The sequence below is a fragment of the Phyllostomus discolor genome, chromosome X (assembly GCF_004126475.2).
Source record: "Phyllostomus discolor isolate MPI-MPIP mPhyDis1 chromosome X, mPhyDis1.pri.v3, whole genome shotgun sequence".
Lineage (NCBI taxonomy): Eukaryota > Metazoa > Chordata > Mammalia > Chiroptera > Phyllostomidae > Phyllostomus > Phyllostomus discolor.
This window is the reverse complement of record NC_050198.1, coordinates 39808456-39821386: the sequence shown is the minus strand read 5'-3', so window position 1 is coordinate 39821386 and position 12931 is coordinate 39808456. Positions and strand designations below refer to the sequence as shown.

The 12931-nt window shown below is 52.6% G+C and overlaps 1 protein-coding gene across 15 annotated transcripts in view; it reads left to right on the top strand.

Annotated features, from left to right (window-relative positions):
• ZNF185 (zinc finger protein 185 with LIM domain) overlaps nt 1-12931 on the top strand; it is a 52623-nt gene that overhangs the window by 3665 nt on the left and 36027 nt on the right. For 14 of the 15 annotated variants that reach the window (XM_036017040.1, XM_036017048.1, XM_036017045.1 and 11 more), the window contains exons 2-4: nt 11098-11176; nt 11374-11497; nt 11907-11972. In XM_036017040.1, the coding sequence (XP_035872933.1) occupies nt 11143-11176; nt 11374-11497; nt 11907-11972 (224 nt within the window). In that variant the 5' untranslated portion in view covers nt 11098-11142. Of the gene's footprint in view, nt 1-11014; nt 11177-11373; nt 11498-11906; nt 11973-12931 lie in introns of all 15 variants that reach the window. The other variant, XM_036017034.1, reaches the window with a different exon arrangement.

Below are 12931 nucleotides of genomic sequence, written 5' to 3'. Positions count from 1 at the left end.
CTCAAACTCTAATGTGCGGAGGCAGGAATCTGCAGCTGAAGCACATGTCCCGGAAGGACCCAGAGACCACCTTCAGAAACACTGTCTGTGCTCTTCCCATGGAAAGTGTACTCACTTCCCATTTCAAGAGAGAGTGGAGAACTGGAGCTGCTGGTGGCAGCTGCTGAGGTGACTGTGGAGCTCTGTGGCCACAGCCTGGGTCAGAGAGACCTGACCTCTGGGGCCAGTGGTGGACAGTCCCCATACTGCTGCTGGTTGTTGAAGGTGGTCCCTGGCCTTGGCCCCATCCGAGGGCATACTTCAGGCATTCATCTAACCCCGTTGGTCTGGTACCTGTGACTGTTGGCTCAGAATGCCACTTTCTGATGACTAGGTCAGCTATGGAAACAGGCTCAAGGATTCTAATCACAAGAATTAGTATCCCTGGTGAAAATACTCATATCAAGCAGTACCTTTAGACTGAAAACAAAAACAAAAAATCTGAAATCCAAAAACTAGGACTTGCCTCACCACTTCTGCTCAGTGAGCTCCTATTCACTCTTTCATCTTTCAGGAGCATCCAAGCCCAGGGCACCACCACCTTGGGAAATTCAGTGCTCTGGCAGTACCCTTGAAAGGCTTCTCTAAGCTGTCTGTCTGTCTGTCTGAGCAGCAACCAGCCCAGCATCAACTTTCCATAAATGCTTGTTGAATAATGAAAATGTGGTCTTGGACAGATGCTTTCTCCTCCCTGGGTCCCCATATTCTTATCCAAAAAATGGGGACAATGATAAGAAGTAAGAGTGGAGCTCAGGGGAATCTGGGCCTAGCATGGACAGGAAGGTGAGAAAGGAGGGGATTGGGAGTGAAGGGAGTGGGAGAAAGCTGCCAGGAGTAGAAGGAGGCCTGCCCAAAGCCAGCTGTGGTGGGAGATGTGGGTGGGGAAAGGGGGCTGGGCACTGCTTTTCCTCTAGAGCCTCACTTGCAATCACCTGTAACTAGGACAAAAAGAATTAGCTTTGGCCAATGGTAGTTAGGGGCAAATGTGGGGGAACTTTCCTGTCACTAGGCCTGCTCTGGCAGAGGCTGAATGGGTCATAGCAGTGAGGGTACAGGGATATACCTGGAGGGAGAGAGTTGGTTGGGGTAAGAGTGGGCTTCATGATCCTTGAGTCCCTTTCAACCCCCTTGGCTGTCTGTGTGCAGACGAGGATAACATCTGTGTCCCACTAGGACAGGCTTAAAACTGCCTTGGTTCCCAAACTACAGAAACAACTAGGGTGTTGGGGGTAGGGGAACAGAGCCAGCCCAGAGCCCATAGCAGGGCTCCCAGGGTACCTCAGGGCCCCATCTCCTGGTATAGCAGGGGAGGTAGAAGCCATGGGAACAATAAGAATAGCTCATGTAGATGGCTTTGGCAAAGAATTCGTTTTGGTCAAGGGCTCCTGGGTCCTGTTGGGTCCAACATGTTGGCCCTGCCCTGCCCTGGGCTTCCATAGAGACATCTCAGAGAGCTGTGCCCAGAAGCCCTTACTGGCCTTTGAGGTCCTACCACCTCTGAAATGGTCCTGTTGCCCCAAGCAGTCACTTGTATTCTGCCTGCCAAGAGCTAGAAAATGGGCACAGGAGAGCCAGTAGAAATCCCAGCCCCTCAAGAGTGACAATGGCCAAGTGGCCATGGCTCCCTTTGCCCTGTCAGGGCTCAAGCTCCCCACTGCCTCGATAGGGAGCTAATCCACCTCAGACATCTGCCTCCTAGGGCCCCTCCAGCACTGACACCAAGAAGTCTAGATTCTGAGGTATTGGGGGTGTGATGGGGGGAGGTAGAATTCCAGACTTTCATGCAGAAGTCATTTACCTGTAAAGCACATTTACAAATACTCCCCCCAGGCGTTTTTTTCCATATTACATTTTTACCTCTGCAACCCAAGTCTCTTCTAGCTCTTTTTTCCATGTGGTGCACCTCCTTCCTGCTGCCCCATTGGTTGGCCTCCAGGCAGGACCCCTGGGACTGGAGCATCAGGGCAGGTCAAGGTTCCCTGCTCAGCTGCTCACCCCAGTCCCTGGGAGCTGTGTGCTGAGATTGCTGGGTGTTGGAGACCCAGCTGCTCAGTCATCGTTCCAACAGGCCTCCGAAGGGCCCCTTCCACCAGACTACTGCTGAGACTCCCTGAGTCCGGGAACCCCTGGAGCAACAGCAGCAGTACACACACCACCACCACTCTTAGAGGAAAGCAACATGCTGCTGACTGTCTTCTTGCCAGTTGCTGAGAGCAGGAATTGGGATGCCCTCATTCACAAGACCTTCATAAAATGGGACATTGGATCATTCCAACCCTGTTGGCCCAGGGAATCAGGTCAGCTGCCTGAGTGCTGGCTTAGGTCTGCCTGGGTGCAAACTGAAACAGTTTGCCAAGTGTGTACCTTGAGAAAGGACTGGATGAGGGCACCCAAGTAAGGGGTGGAGGTCACACTCCCCAACTTGTAGTATCCCCAGTCCTCTCACACTCCACACCATGTCCTTCCTTAGGCCTCGGCACCTTTCATCTTCAGATTCAGACCTTTCTCAGCCTGGCCTGCGGTGTGCATACCAGCTTATCCTTGCAATTCCTGCTGCAGCCTTCTTGGGGATCCCTGCCCTGCAGCCTGGGCTCTCCCTATGATGCTGAGCCTTTGACCTCCAGGGGATGTTCCAAAAGGAAGACAGGACAGAGTTGAGGCTCTGAAAAACAGCACTGCATGTCATCCAGTGTCCCTGGTGATGAGCAGAAGGGGCATACTGAAGCCCTCACCTTTCTCCCATGACCAGGTACAGGGGTCAGAAAGAACTTTGAGAAAAGGGCTTCATCTTCAACCAGAGAGGGTAAATGATATTTACAGTGACTTGTTCTGACAGAACCCGGACTTGGACCCCTTGTCTAGTGCTCTTTCCTTTGCAGCTGAGTTGGAAGAGATAGTATGGATGTGCGGCTCTGTGGCCTAGACCAAGTCCTCCACATCTCTGATGGCACCAGTGTGCCCTTCCTATGCAATGACAGTTGATGGGCCCAGCTGGCTTGTCTCCGAGGCCTTCTAAACAAGCAGTCCCCACTGCCTTCTCAGCTTCTGTTACTGCTGCCCACTTCATGGTTGGAGGCTGCCAGGCTGGCTGCAGAAGGAGACTTCACTAAGGAAGGACGGTCTGAGAGAAGACACCTGCTACCCCTGGGATGGTAGGAGGGGCTCTCCAGCAGGTGGGCTCTGACTACTTCAGTATCACCTTCCCTTGGTAACACAGACCACCCCAATCCTGGGACAGTTCATTTCCATGAAAGAGCTTGAGATGGGCCCCTCACGGGCATTTACATGCTTTGAAGATAAAGGCTTTTGCTTGAAACATACCCAAAAAGGACCTGAGTGTCTGTTCTGGAAGGTGGCTCTAAGGCACAAGGAGTTTTGTTGTTAGTCTTTTCCCTAGTGCTGGGGCCAGTGGGGGCTCTTTGTCTAAAGGTAACATTTCCAGTGCAAATGGGTAGGAGCCTCCCCCATGCCCAGAATCATCACCGGGGTAGGTCCCAGCAAGTCAGGTTGTCACACAGATGAGGAGGAGCATGGCCTCAGAGAGTAGCTCTGGCAGCCTGGAGCTTCAGGGTTGTAGAGACCATCTCAGGCTCTCATAGGAGGACCAGAAGGGATAGGTGTGATGGCTGGAGTCCCCTTTGCAGGCTTTGTTTTTCCACGACTTAGTCTTTGACACCCTCATCTAATGGTGGAGAGCCAAGGCCCTGTGGGACAAAGGAGTCTCCTTCCACCAGGCCACCTGCCTACTGGCAATGACCAGCTGAAAGGATCAGAACTAGCTGGTGCACTCATCTAAGGAACAAGTAGCTGGAAGACAAGGGACTTTTCATCACCTCACTTCTCCCCTCATGATCCAGATGGAAGCACTTCGGTTTCTGCTGAAGTGATGCAGGAGGCCATATCCTGGGGTTCTGCCTCTGTGAGAACTCCCTCCCTGCCCCAGAGCCCCTTGAAAGTGCTCACAGACAGAGGTTCACTAAAATGTGGCCTGAGGTTGGCCTAGCAATCAGCCCCTGCACTGGATGGCCCAAGGCCTTGATGGCTTCATGCAGATGTCACTTGCCACATCCATATGTGGTCACTGGGCTGTGCTCTTGGCTGCATGGGAAGAGCCCATCCCGCTGCTTCCTCATGCTGATTCCACCCATACCTAAGGGATCCACCCAGAGCTGAGCAGTGGGCTCTGGTTCCAAGAGGCAGAATTGTGTTAATCCCTGAATCCCTACCAGTCAGGAATAGGGACCCTCAGATGGCCAGTACACATGGGGAAATATAGTTGTTTCCTCTCAGCCTCCTGGGTGCAGAATGTCACAACTCACCACTGGGGAAGCCCTGCCTCTTGCTCATCTGCCCAGAGTATGTGCATTCATGCTCACTCACAGTGGCCAGCACCCAGCACACACATTCCGACAAGCCCCAACACCCATGCCCTCTGGCTTTGGCTCCTGTGTGTGCAACAATGTCCCATGCTCCTAGGAAACAAGGCTAAAGGAGTTTTTGCTCCTCTTCCCCCCAGTATAGCTAGGGGGTCCTTGCCTTGCCTTGCCAACACTGCCCTATTCCTCTGCCACTCAAGATGAGAGAAGGGCAGTCACTCAGCCTGCTGTCTCTTTTCACACAAACTCTTGCCACAAAGATCCCAGGCCTCTGGCCAACCTGCCTGTACTGGCAAGCCTACCTGCCTTGCCCCTTCCCCGGTGTGCATCCAGTTGTCTGGAAGAAGTGAACCCTTCCCAGCTGTGCAGGGGAAGCAGAGAAACCATTTCAATCCTGGGGTGGGCTGGCACGAGGGACCCAGGATGGGGTGAGACTCAGAGGTCAGAGAGAGCTATCAGGTCTGTGGCCCTCCATGCCCACACCTATGTCCACCACTGCTACAGTCTCTCTCCAAGGTGGGCTCTGTACCTCTACACCTCCTTTGTCTCCTGTGGATCCTTTTTTCTTCCAGGTTAGTGGGAAATGCAGGCATTTTTAGTGTAGTGTGACCAAGAATGGGACCCAGCTGGGTCCCTGAGGCAGGGGGCTATGGGACTTGAAGGCTTCTCTGGGAAATGCCTTCTAGGCTGAAGCTCATAATCATTTGACAAGGTCAAAGACACAGAAGCCTGCTTGGAAAAGGAGGTGTGCACAGCTTGGGGAGTCAAGCAAAGTGACTATTCTAGAAAACTTTCTCCAAGTTGGTCTTTCAGAGCACGTCCTTGTGGGCTGTGGGGTGCCCCTCCTCCTGCTGCTTCTCTCTCCATCTTTGTCTCCTCACTCATCAGCCAAGCATTTGCGTCACTGTCTGCAACTCTCCCTTCTCCTACCACCCCTTCCCCCACCCTCCTGCTAATCTGCCAGCATCAGCTGCTGCATCAACTCCAACTCACTGTCGACACCAGGTTTGCTATGGCTCCTCGCTCTCCTTCATTGGTTCCTTTCTTCTGTCTGTCCAATCAAGGCCAGAGGCCACTTTCCTGGGAGGTTGCTGGGCAGCCTTGAGAGACTGTTCAGCAGGGGGGAAGGTGCACTGGGAGCATGCCTATTGGTATTCTGAGGCCATCTGCATCAGGGAGGACCTGTCTTCATCTCCCCCTGCATGCCCCAAGAGACATCTGCAGGCTAATAAGGCCAGTGAAAGAGGGATGACAAATAGGGTGAAGGGCCAGGAAAGTGGGCTGGGGGTATCCACCTGGTGCCTGAGGTGGCCTGGCCTGCCCTGTAACAGGCTGGTGTAGTATCAGTGTAAGGTCTTGTTCAGAGTTGGCATGGAAAGGGGTACTGCCTAGTGGGACTACATCTAGTAAGGTTCCAAAAGTGTGTCATGATGGACAGCTGGAGTGGAAGGTGGCAGATAAGCTGCCTGTCCCTTTGGTAGCCCAGGCCAGGCCCCTAAGCTGGACAATATAGTGATTTCTAAGGAACCAGAAGGCTTCTCTCCCTATCAAGGCAGAAACAGGGTGCATGGAGTGGCTATGCTGACCAGAAATGTGCTCCCACAGGCCATTTGGGAGATAAGGATAGCCACTAGCATGAAGACATCCAAATTTGAGGAAGTAGCACATGTTCTGCCTTGAGGGCACATTGCCAGGAGAACTAGACAGCAGGTCCACAAGCTAGGTGTTTGACACCTCTTTACAGATGAGAAGACCGAGGCTTAGAGAGTGGGACAGCATCACACCATGTGAGACCACTTAGAGACAAGGATCAGAGATGTCTTTGCTCTAAGGTCAGGTGGCCCTTATGCATGGCAGTGTCCTTGGTGCCAAGAAAAGTGTAAGACTGGAAGCTCAAAGCAGGTATGAAGTCTCCTGCCCTACTTTCAAAGGCAGCTGGGGATGTAACAATCCAGAGATCCAGTGTCCATCTCACTTTGCTTTCCCCCTTCTCTGTGGGGTGAGTGGGGAGGTGCAGGGGCTCCAGTCAGAGCAGTTTATCTCTTCCGTGTCTTCCTGAACTTGGTCAACATCTTGCATCTCAGGTGCAGAGAGGAAGGAAAGCCCACATGGAGTGTGGGCTGTCCTCCTTGGAGGGGATTCTAGAGTCTGGTTCATGGAGTCAGTAGTGGCTGGACCAGGCTGAGAGGCCAGACACTGTGTATATGGCTGGCTTGAGTCCCAGTGTCCCCTCCTTCTAGCCGGTGCAAGTCAGCCACTGAGGTCAAGTGTCCAACTTTGTAGGAATTGTAGAGGTGCCAGTAGGGTGTGCCTGGGCCACCTGCACCCCAGCACTTTGCTCCAAGGAGCACTCCAAGCCATGGAGCACAGGGTCAGCAAGGCTACTGTGTGTCTGCGGCTCAGATTCTGGCTGAACCCTCCACCCTCTAGAAGTGTTGGAAATGTGGCCTGGGGCCAGCTGCCCAACCTCTCTGGGCTCCTTTGCTCATGGTGAAGCAGGGATGACAGTACACTACTGCCTGCTAGTTGCTGACCTGCTGCTGGGCTTGCATGTCCTGATCCCTGGACTGGGTGCCTGCCTTGTTAGCATGCTTGTGATGCACATCCTGGGGCCCCATGGAAAGGTAAGGCCAAGGCCCCCATCCTAGTACTTGGGTCTTCTTGGACCATCACTGCCAATATCCAAGCTCAGAGCACCCCCTTCCCCACAGTCTCCTTCTTCCTGGCAACAGTGCTAGATAGCCTAGGTGTGGGGTGGGGAGGGAGGTGAGGTAAGGAGGTTGGGGGGGTAAGACGCCTGAGGATGGGGAGTTGTCTTCAGCACCTGCAAAGTGCATTCCTTCTGTCCTACTGTGCCCCTTGCCTTTGTGAGAGAAGCTAGCCTCCTGATCCCTGGGGTGTTTCTGCATTGTGCCGCTGGGGCAGCTGCTGCTGTGACCTCCTGACTGAGATCAGGCTGAGATCAGACCCTAAACATACCACCTGCTCTCCCCCTACTCCGAGCTTCTGAGCAAAGAGGGTGGATTCTCCAGAAGGATGCCCCACATGTGTGTACCCGAGGCAAGGGTTGGCAAGGCACAGCGGGCTCCTAGAGTCCCAGGGTGTCATCCCTCTGTGCCCTAGGATGTCCACCAGAGGCAGAGAATTCCCAGGACTGCTGCATCTATACATTCTGCTCACATCCCATCCTTTTAGCAGCTTTTGACACCCAGCCTTAGCTATCCAACCAACCTCAAGTCCCATTTCATTTGCTTAAACCACTGTTTCTTTAGTATTTACACACTCATGATAGAAAAATTGGAAATACAGCGGAGCAAAATATTTTGGTATATATCCTTTCAGGTGTATTTTTTCATGTGCATTTCTGTGTAAATATAACAGTACCATCCTACACATCTCATTTTAAAAGCTGCCTTTCCATACACATGAAAGCTTGTCAAATATCATATATATCAGTATCATTTGTAATGGCTGCATAGGATGTACTTGAATGATAGATAATTATATGTTTAAACATGAATGTTGGCAATTTTTAGGTTATCATATTTTCATCATCACATTCAACATAGAGATGGTGCTGTTCTTATATACTTGGTTCACTTATGCAAACTGTTTCCTTAGGAGATATGGCTGTGAGGAAAACTACTAAATCAACAGGCTTGCCCTTTCTAAGGCTTTCAAAACATATGGGGATCTGTACTCCAGAAGATACTTTTATTAATCTGCCCACCAACAGTGCATGAGAGCTGCCCAGGAAACACCCTTCTGAGTGGTCAACCCCACCCCCCATTCTCCAAAACTGCTCCTGTCTACAGTGAGGATTTTCCCGGCTTCCATTTGATTGGATGGCCACTCTGCCTTGCTCTCTGAGAGGGGAGGGGATGGTGGGTCTGAGTGGAGACCTGGGTCCAAGAAAGGGTAGTGAGAAGCATGGTAAGTCAGAAGCATGGCCCCTGCCAGCCTCCAGGTCAGCAGCAGGGATCGTCAGTGCAGGCCGTGTGTGAGGGTTGAGGGGTACAGGACTCTGTCCTCATTGAGGTTGGTGGAGGGGGTAGGTCTTACCTGGGAGGACTTCGGTCCACAGTACCATGGCACTAGGGTCAGAGGAAGGGAGAGGTCCCTAGGAAGAAGGGCAGGCAGGAAAAGTGGGAGCTGAAGGGCCACCTTCTAGAGATGCTGAGTTACATGATCTCTTTGGAGCAGTGTCAACATTGGGGTGCAGGGTGGAGAGAAAAGTGGCTGGATCAGGACACTAGACTGGAAAGTTTGCCCCCAGCCTTAGACAGAGGAAAGCCCACAGAAGTTGAGAGAGAAGCCAGGCCAACTGAGATTAGAGGCCGATGAGCACCCCTGAAAGGAGGCACAGACAAAACCACATGGACTAGGGAGGAGGTCAGAAGTGACTATGGCCTGAATGAGGGTTGGAGTTGGGTGGAGTATGGGGCACAGAGGGGCTGATGAAGTGGAGGGAGAAGCCAGATCTCCCCCAGAGACCCAAATTCAAACTTTATGTGTCCATCTGTCTGGCTGGCACTCATCACTTTAAAAGCCCCTTGGCCAAAGAGCTGCCTTCCTCTTCATTTCCATGGAAAGGCTTTACTTTCTGACTTTTTCAGAGAGATTGTGCCATCAAAAAATGACATTTGACTTCTGATATGAGTCATTGGCTCTAGTCTTTGCCTGAGTTTTCTGACTGGGGTCTTAGCTGTAAAGACAAGGCCTCAGGTAGTGTGGGCACCATCCCAGCTCTGCCCTCCCTGACTGTGGGCTCATGTGCATATCTCTGCCCTTTGGCTTGGGAGTCTCCAGTGGCCCCTGTGCCTCTGTTATTCTACATGTGTTTGAGTCCCTCCTGATTTTGGCACTGGTTTATTTGGTCCTGATTAGGCAGAAAACTTCTAGGCAACATGGCCAACAGGTTTGTCAAGATGAGACTGATGAGTTCCTGGAGGAATCCAAAGACTGAGTAGTATGAATTCCTGAGCTGAGGCCCAGAGGAGGTGAGGTACTTACCTAAGATTTCACAGTCAGACAGCAGCACAAGGACACCAAAGGGCCAAGATCTCTGTCTGTGTGCCCCACACAGTGGGACCAGTGCATGGGTTACTGGGATGGCAGTTGGGCCTGTGAGAATCATCTGTGGAATGTGTTCTTCTCAGTAGAACTTTGATGTGGCCTCCTTGGTTCAGGGACTGGGCATGCAGGGTGCCCATTCACAATGATGAGGTGCTATTCCTGGAACACAGTGTGCTCAGGTCTCCTGGGCTGCACACTTGGTGCAGTTTATGGCAATGCCAGCTCTTGCTGACATGGTAAATTTGGTTCACTCTTGGCCCCCTGCCCAGCCCATTTCTGTGTGCCCCTGACCTCCACAGAAGCATATGCAGGCCTTGCCAGATGGTGGCAGGGCCCAGCTGCTCAGGCCTGGCCCTGGAGACTCCCAGAGGGTGGCAGACCCCTAAAAGGAAGGCTGCTCTGCCTCAGGATTGTGATGGCAGAGCCGGGCCCCTGCTTCTCATTGTGCCCACTTGCCTGAGCCTCCAACACTTCTCTTGAGGCACAAGAGGCTGGCTGTGGCAGTTCAGGGTTGTGACTAGGCCCATGACGTGGGCTTTCCACATCCCTGCAGCACCAGGCCAGTCCCATCCTGGAGATATGGCTTCATTACCCCAGGCCCTCCTGAGGCAAATAGATTTCATGGTGCTGCGAAGGTCTGAGAGGCCACCACAGTCATTTCCCACTGGCCACAGGAAGACAACATGTGGCTGAAGGGCAAATTGAAGGCAAGGAGGGAGAGTAGGTATAGAAGACAGAGACAAAGAAAGCAGAGCATAGGACATCCCTACCTCCCAGGCATAGCCACAAACCCTTACCAGATCGCCATCCTTGCCTGATCCCTAAGGGTCACTAGGAGTTGGCAGTGGGGCCCCAGGCTTTCCTCACTGGAGATGGAGCCAAGTCCTGAACCACACAGGGCTGCCTATCCCCAGGCCATGCTTGTACTGATTGAGGACTACCTACAGTCCCTTGTCCTAGAGAAGACAGGTTGAGAGTTACTGCTTCTATTCAACTGCCTTGCAATCTTTCCTGTGCCATGTGGTGCCAGGCACTTGCAAGACATTGATCCCCATTCTGTCCCCAGAGCAATAATGAAGGGTAGACTTTTTAAACCCCCATTTTACAGAGAACACTGAGGCAGCCCTGCAAGGTTAGCCAACCAGCCAAGGTCTGTCAGGCAACTACTAAGTACTGAGAGAGATAGTCCAACATGAAAATGACTGTTGCCCCCAGCCCCAGCCCTTCCTCCTGTCCCTCCTTGTGAGTCCAATAGTGCTGGCCCCCAGGGAGTTGCTGTCTGTGTGGCACTGTGAAGGCTCCCTCTGTGCCACTCCCTCCCCAACACTTGACGGGGTGTGGGTTCTGGCCATCAGAGCTCTCTAGGAGGGCTTGTGGTATTCCCTCATCAGCCATGTCTCAAACAGCCTGTGGCAGCCTATGCCTTGTTTCCCAAGTAAGTGACCCTGAGCAGACATGTGGGTGTGCCACCTAGTGGTGGCAGATCCAGTAGGTGCTCACTCTGGCCTCTATCTGCCACCCAGGACTCCACCAGCTCTTGCTTCCCAATGCCCAAAGGACATGATAAATGCATGAAGTGACAGCCATATGCTTGCCTTTGGCCCAGGAGCCCTGTTGAATCAACTGAGAAGTGATTTGCAGAGCAGGCACCATGAGCATCTCGGCTCTTGGAAGCAGCACCAAAGGTGAGGAGGCCCAGGCTCCCTCTTGTCCTAGTCCCGGGCTCTGTATATAGCTGCCTCTTTCCAGGCTGGCCCTGCCAGGACCTTGACTGCTGCCTGGCCAGCAGAGTGAGAGAGGCATATTGGGAGGGCTGGAAAGGAAACCCAGGGTCCTGGGGCTGGGTTCCCCTTCTGAAGCTGTGTGGCCTTGCTCCTGCCAGGGAAGCCTCTCACAGCAGGTGAAGAGGAGCGCAGTAATGTACTCAAGCAGATGAAGGTGCGGACCACTCTGAAGGGGGACAAGAGCTGGATCACCAAGCAGGATGAATCGGAGGGCCACACCCTGTAAGTCAAGGAGGCTGGAGGGGCCATCAGCAACAGGGTGGGGCTGGGGTTGTGATTCATGAGTCTCATCCACACCTGGAGATGCTGAGGGGCTTCCACTATTCAGAGCTCAGCCAGGCAATGTGGCCACTGGCCAGCTGGGGAAATTGGAGCAGGGAAAATAAATCCAGCTGAGGGCAAGACTTAACCAAAGTCACAGGCAGGAAAGCCCTGGATACCGCGGTGCATGTGGGCAAGTGCCTGTGGAATATGGAGACAATCATAGAAGGAGAAGGTAAGATGGAAATGGTGGGCCAAGTTCCTGGGTGCATGTACTACACCTTTCTCAGCTGCCTCTAGGATGGAGGTCACAGAGGGGCTGATGGGAGGAGACCCGGGAGCCACTATTTTAGGACCCCTCTTTCTCCAGAGAGCTGCCCTCTGGTCGGAGTCGTGCCACATCCTTTTCATCAGCTGGAGAAGTGCCGAAGCCCAGGTAAGAGTTGGTACCCAGATGGCTGGTACCTTAGGGGACAGGGATGGAGCCCAAACTGAGAGGGCATGTCAGGGTCTGGAGCAAGTCATATCAAATTCACAAGAAAGATAAGCTTGTCTTCTCTGCTCCATCTTGGGAAAGGGAAAGCAGAAGTCACTGAGTCCATTTTCTTAGCTTTCCGTGTGGCCTTTGGGACAACTGCCTCCTCCCCTCCTGGGCCTCTGTGGTTCCACCTATCAACTGTGATAAAAAAAATTGTCATTAGAAGCCCCTTCAGGAAGTAAGACAATGTCTGTGAGGTGCTATGAGAGTCACACATGACTCCCTCTGTAGGTAGCCTTGATTGCTAAGTACACCTGGTAATTTAATTGGCATTCCAGGGCAGACTCACATGTTTGTGACAACTGTCTCCTAAGTTCAGGATGACCTATTTTGCCAGCTGGCCAAGGGAATAGTCCTCTTTCTATTTCAAGGACTTTTGCAAAGAGGTGTCCAGGGAGGCTCTGAAGCATGGGAGCATCCACTCAGATCTGCAGGAACTGCTCCTGAGACATAAGAGGGTGGGGGCCCAAAAATTCAGGCTTGACCCTTGTTCCACACAGCTGGTACTTGGCAGATAGTTACATTGCCATGGCCTTTCTCAGGTGGCAGTAGAGACAGTGGCAGTGGCTGGAAGGGAGTGGTCCAAATTCACTACCAGCCCTAGAAGCTACCTTTGGTAACTGTGGCCTTGCCCATCACCCCTCAGTGACTTAGTGCCTGCTACCTGCCAGGTCCTATATTGAGCCCAGAGGAGACAGCCTGCTCCTCAGAGAACTGACATCCTAGCAGGAACCATGGGTACAACCTAAGTAGAGAGATGAATGTACAAAAGAGAATTGCAATTGGCGAGGTTGGCAAGGACCTGAGGACAGTTCAAAATAGTTTACTGGTAGGGTTGGGTGGGCTTGTTTACTTAG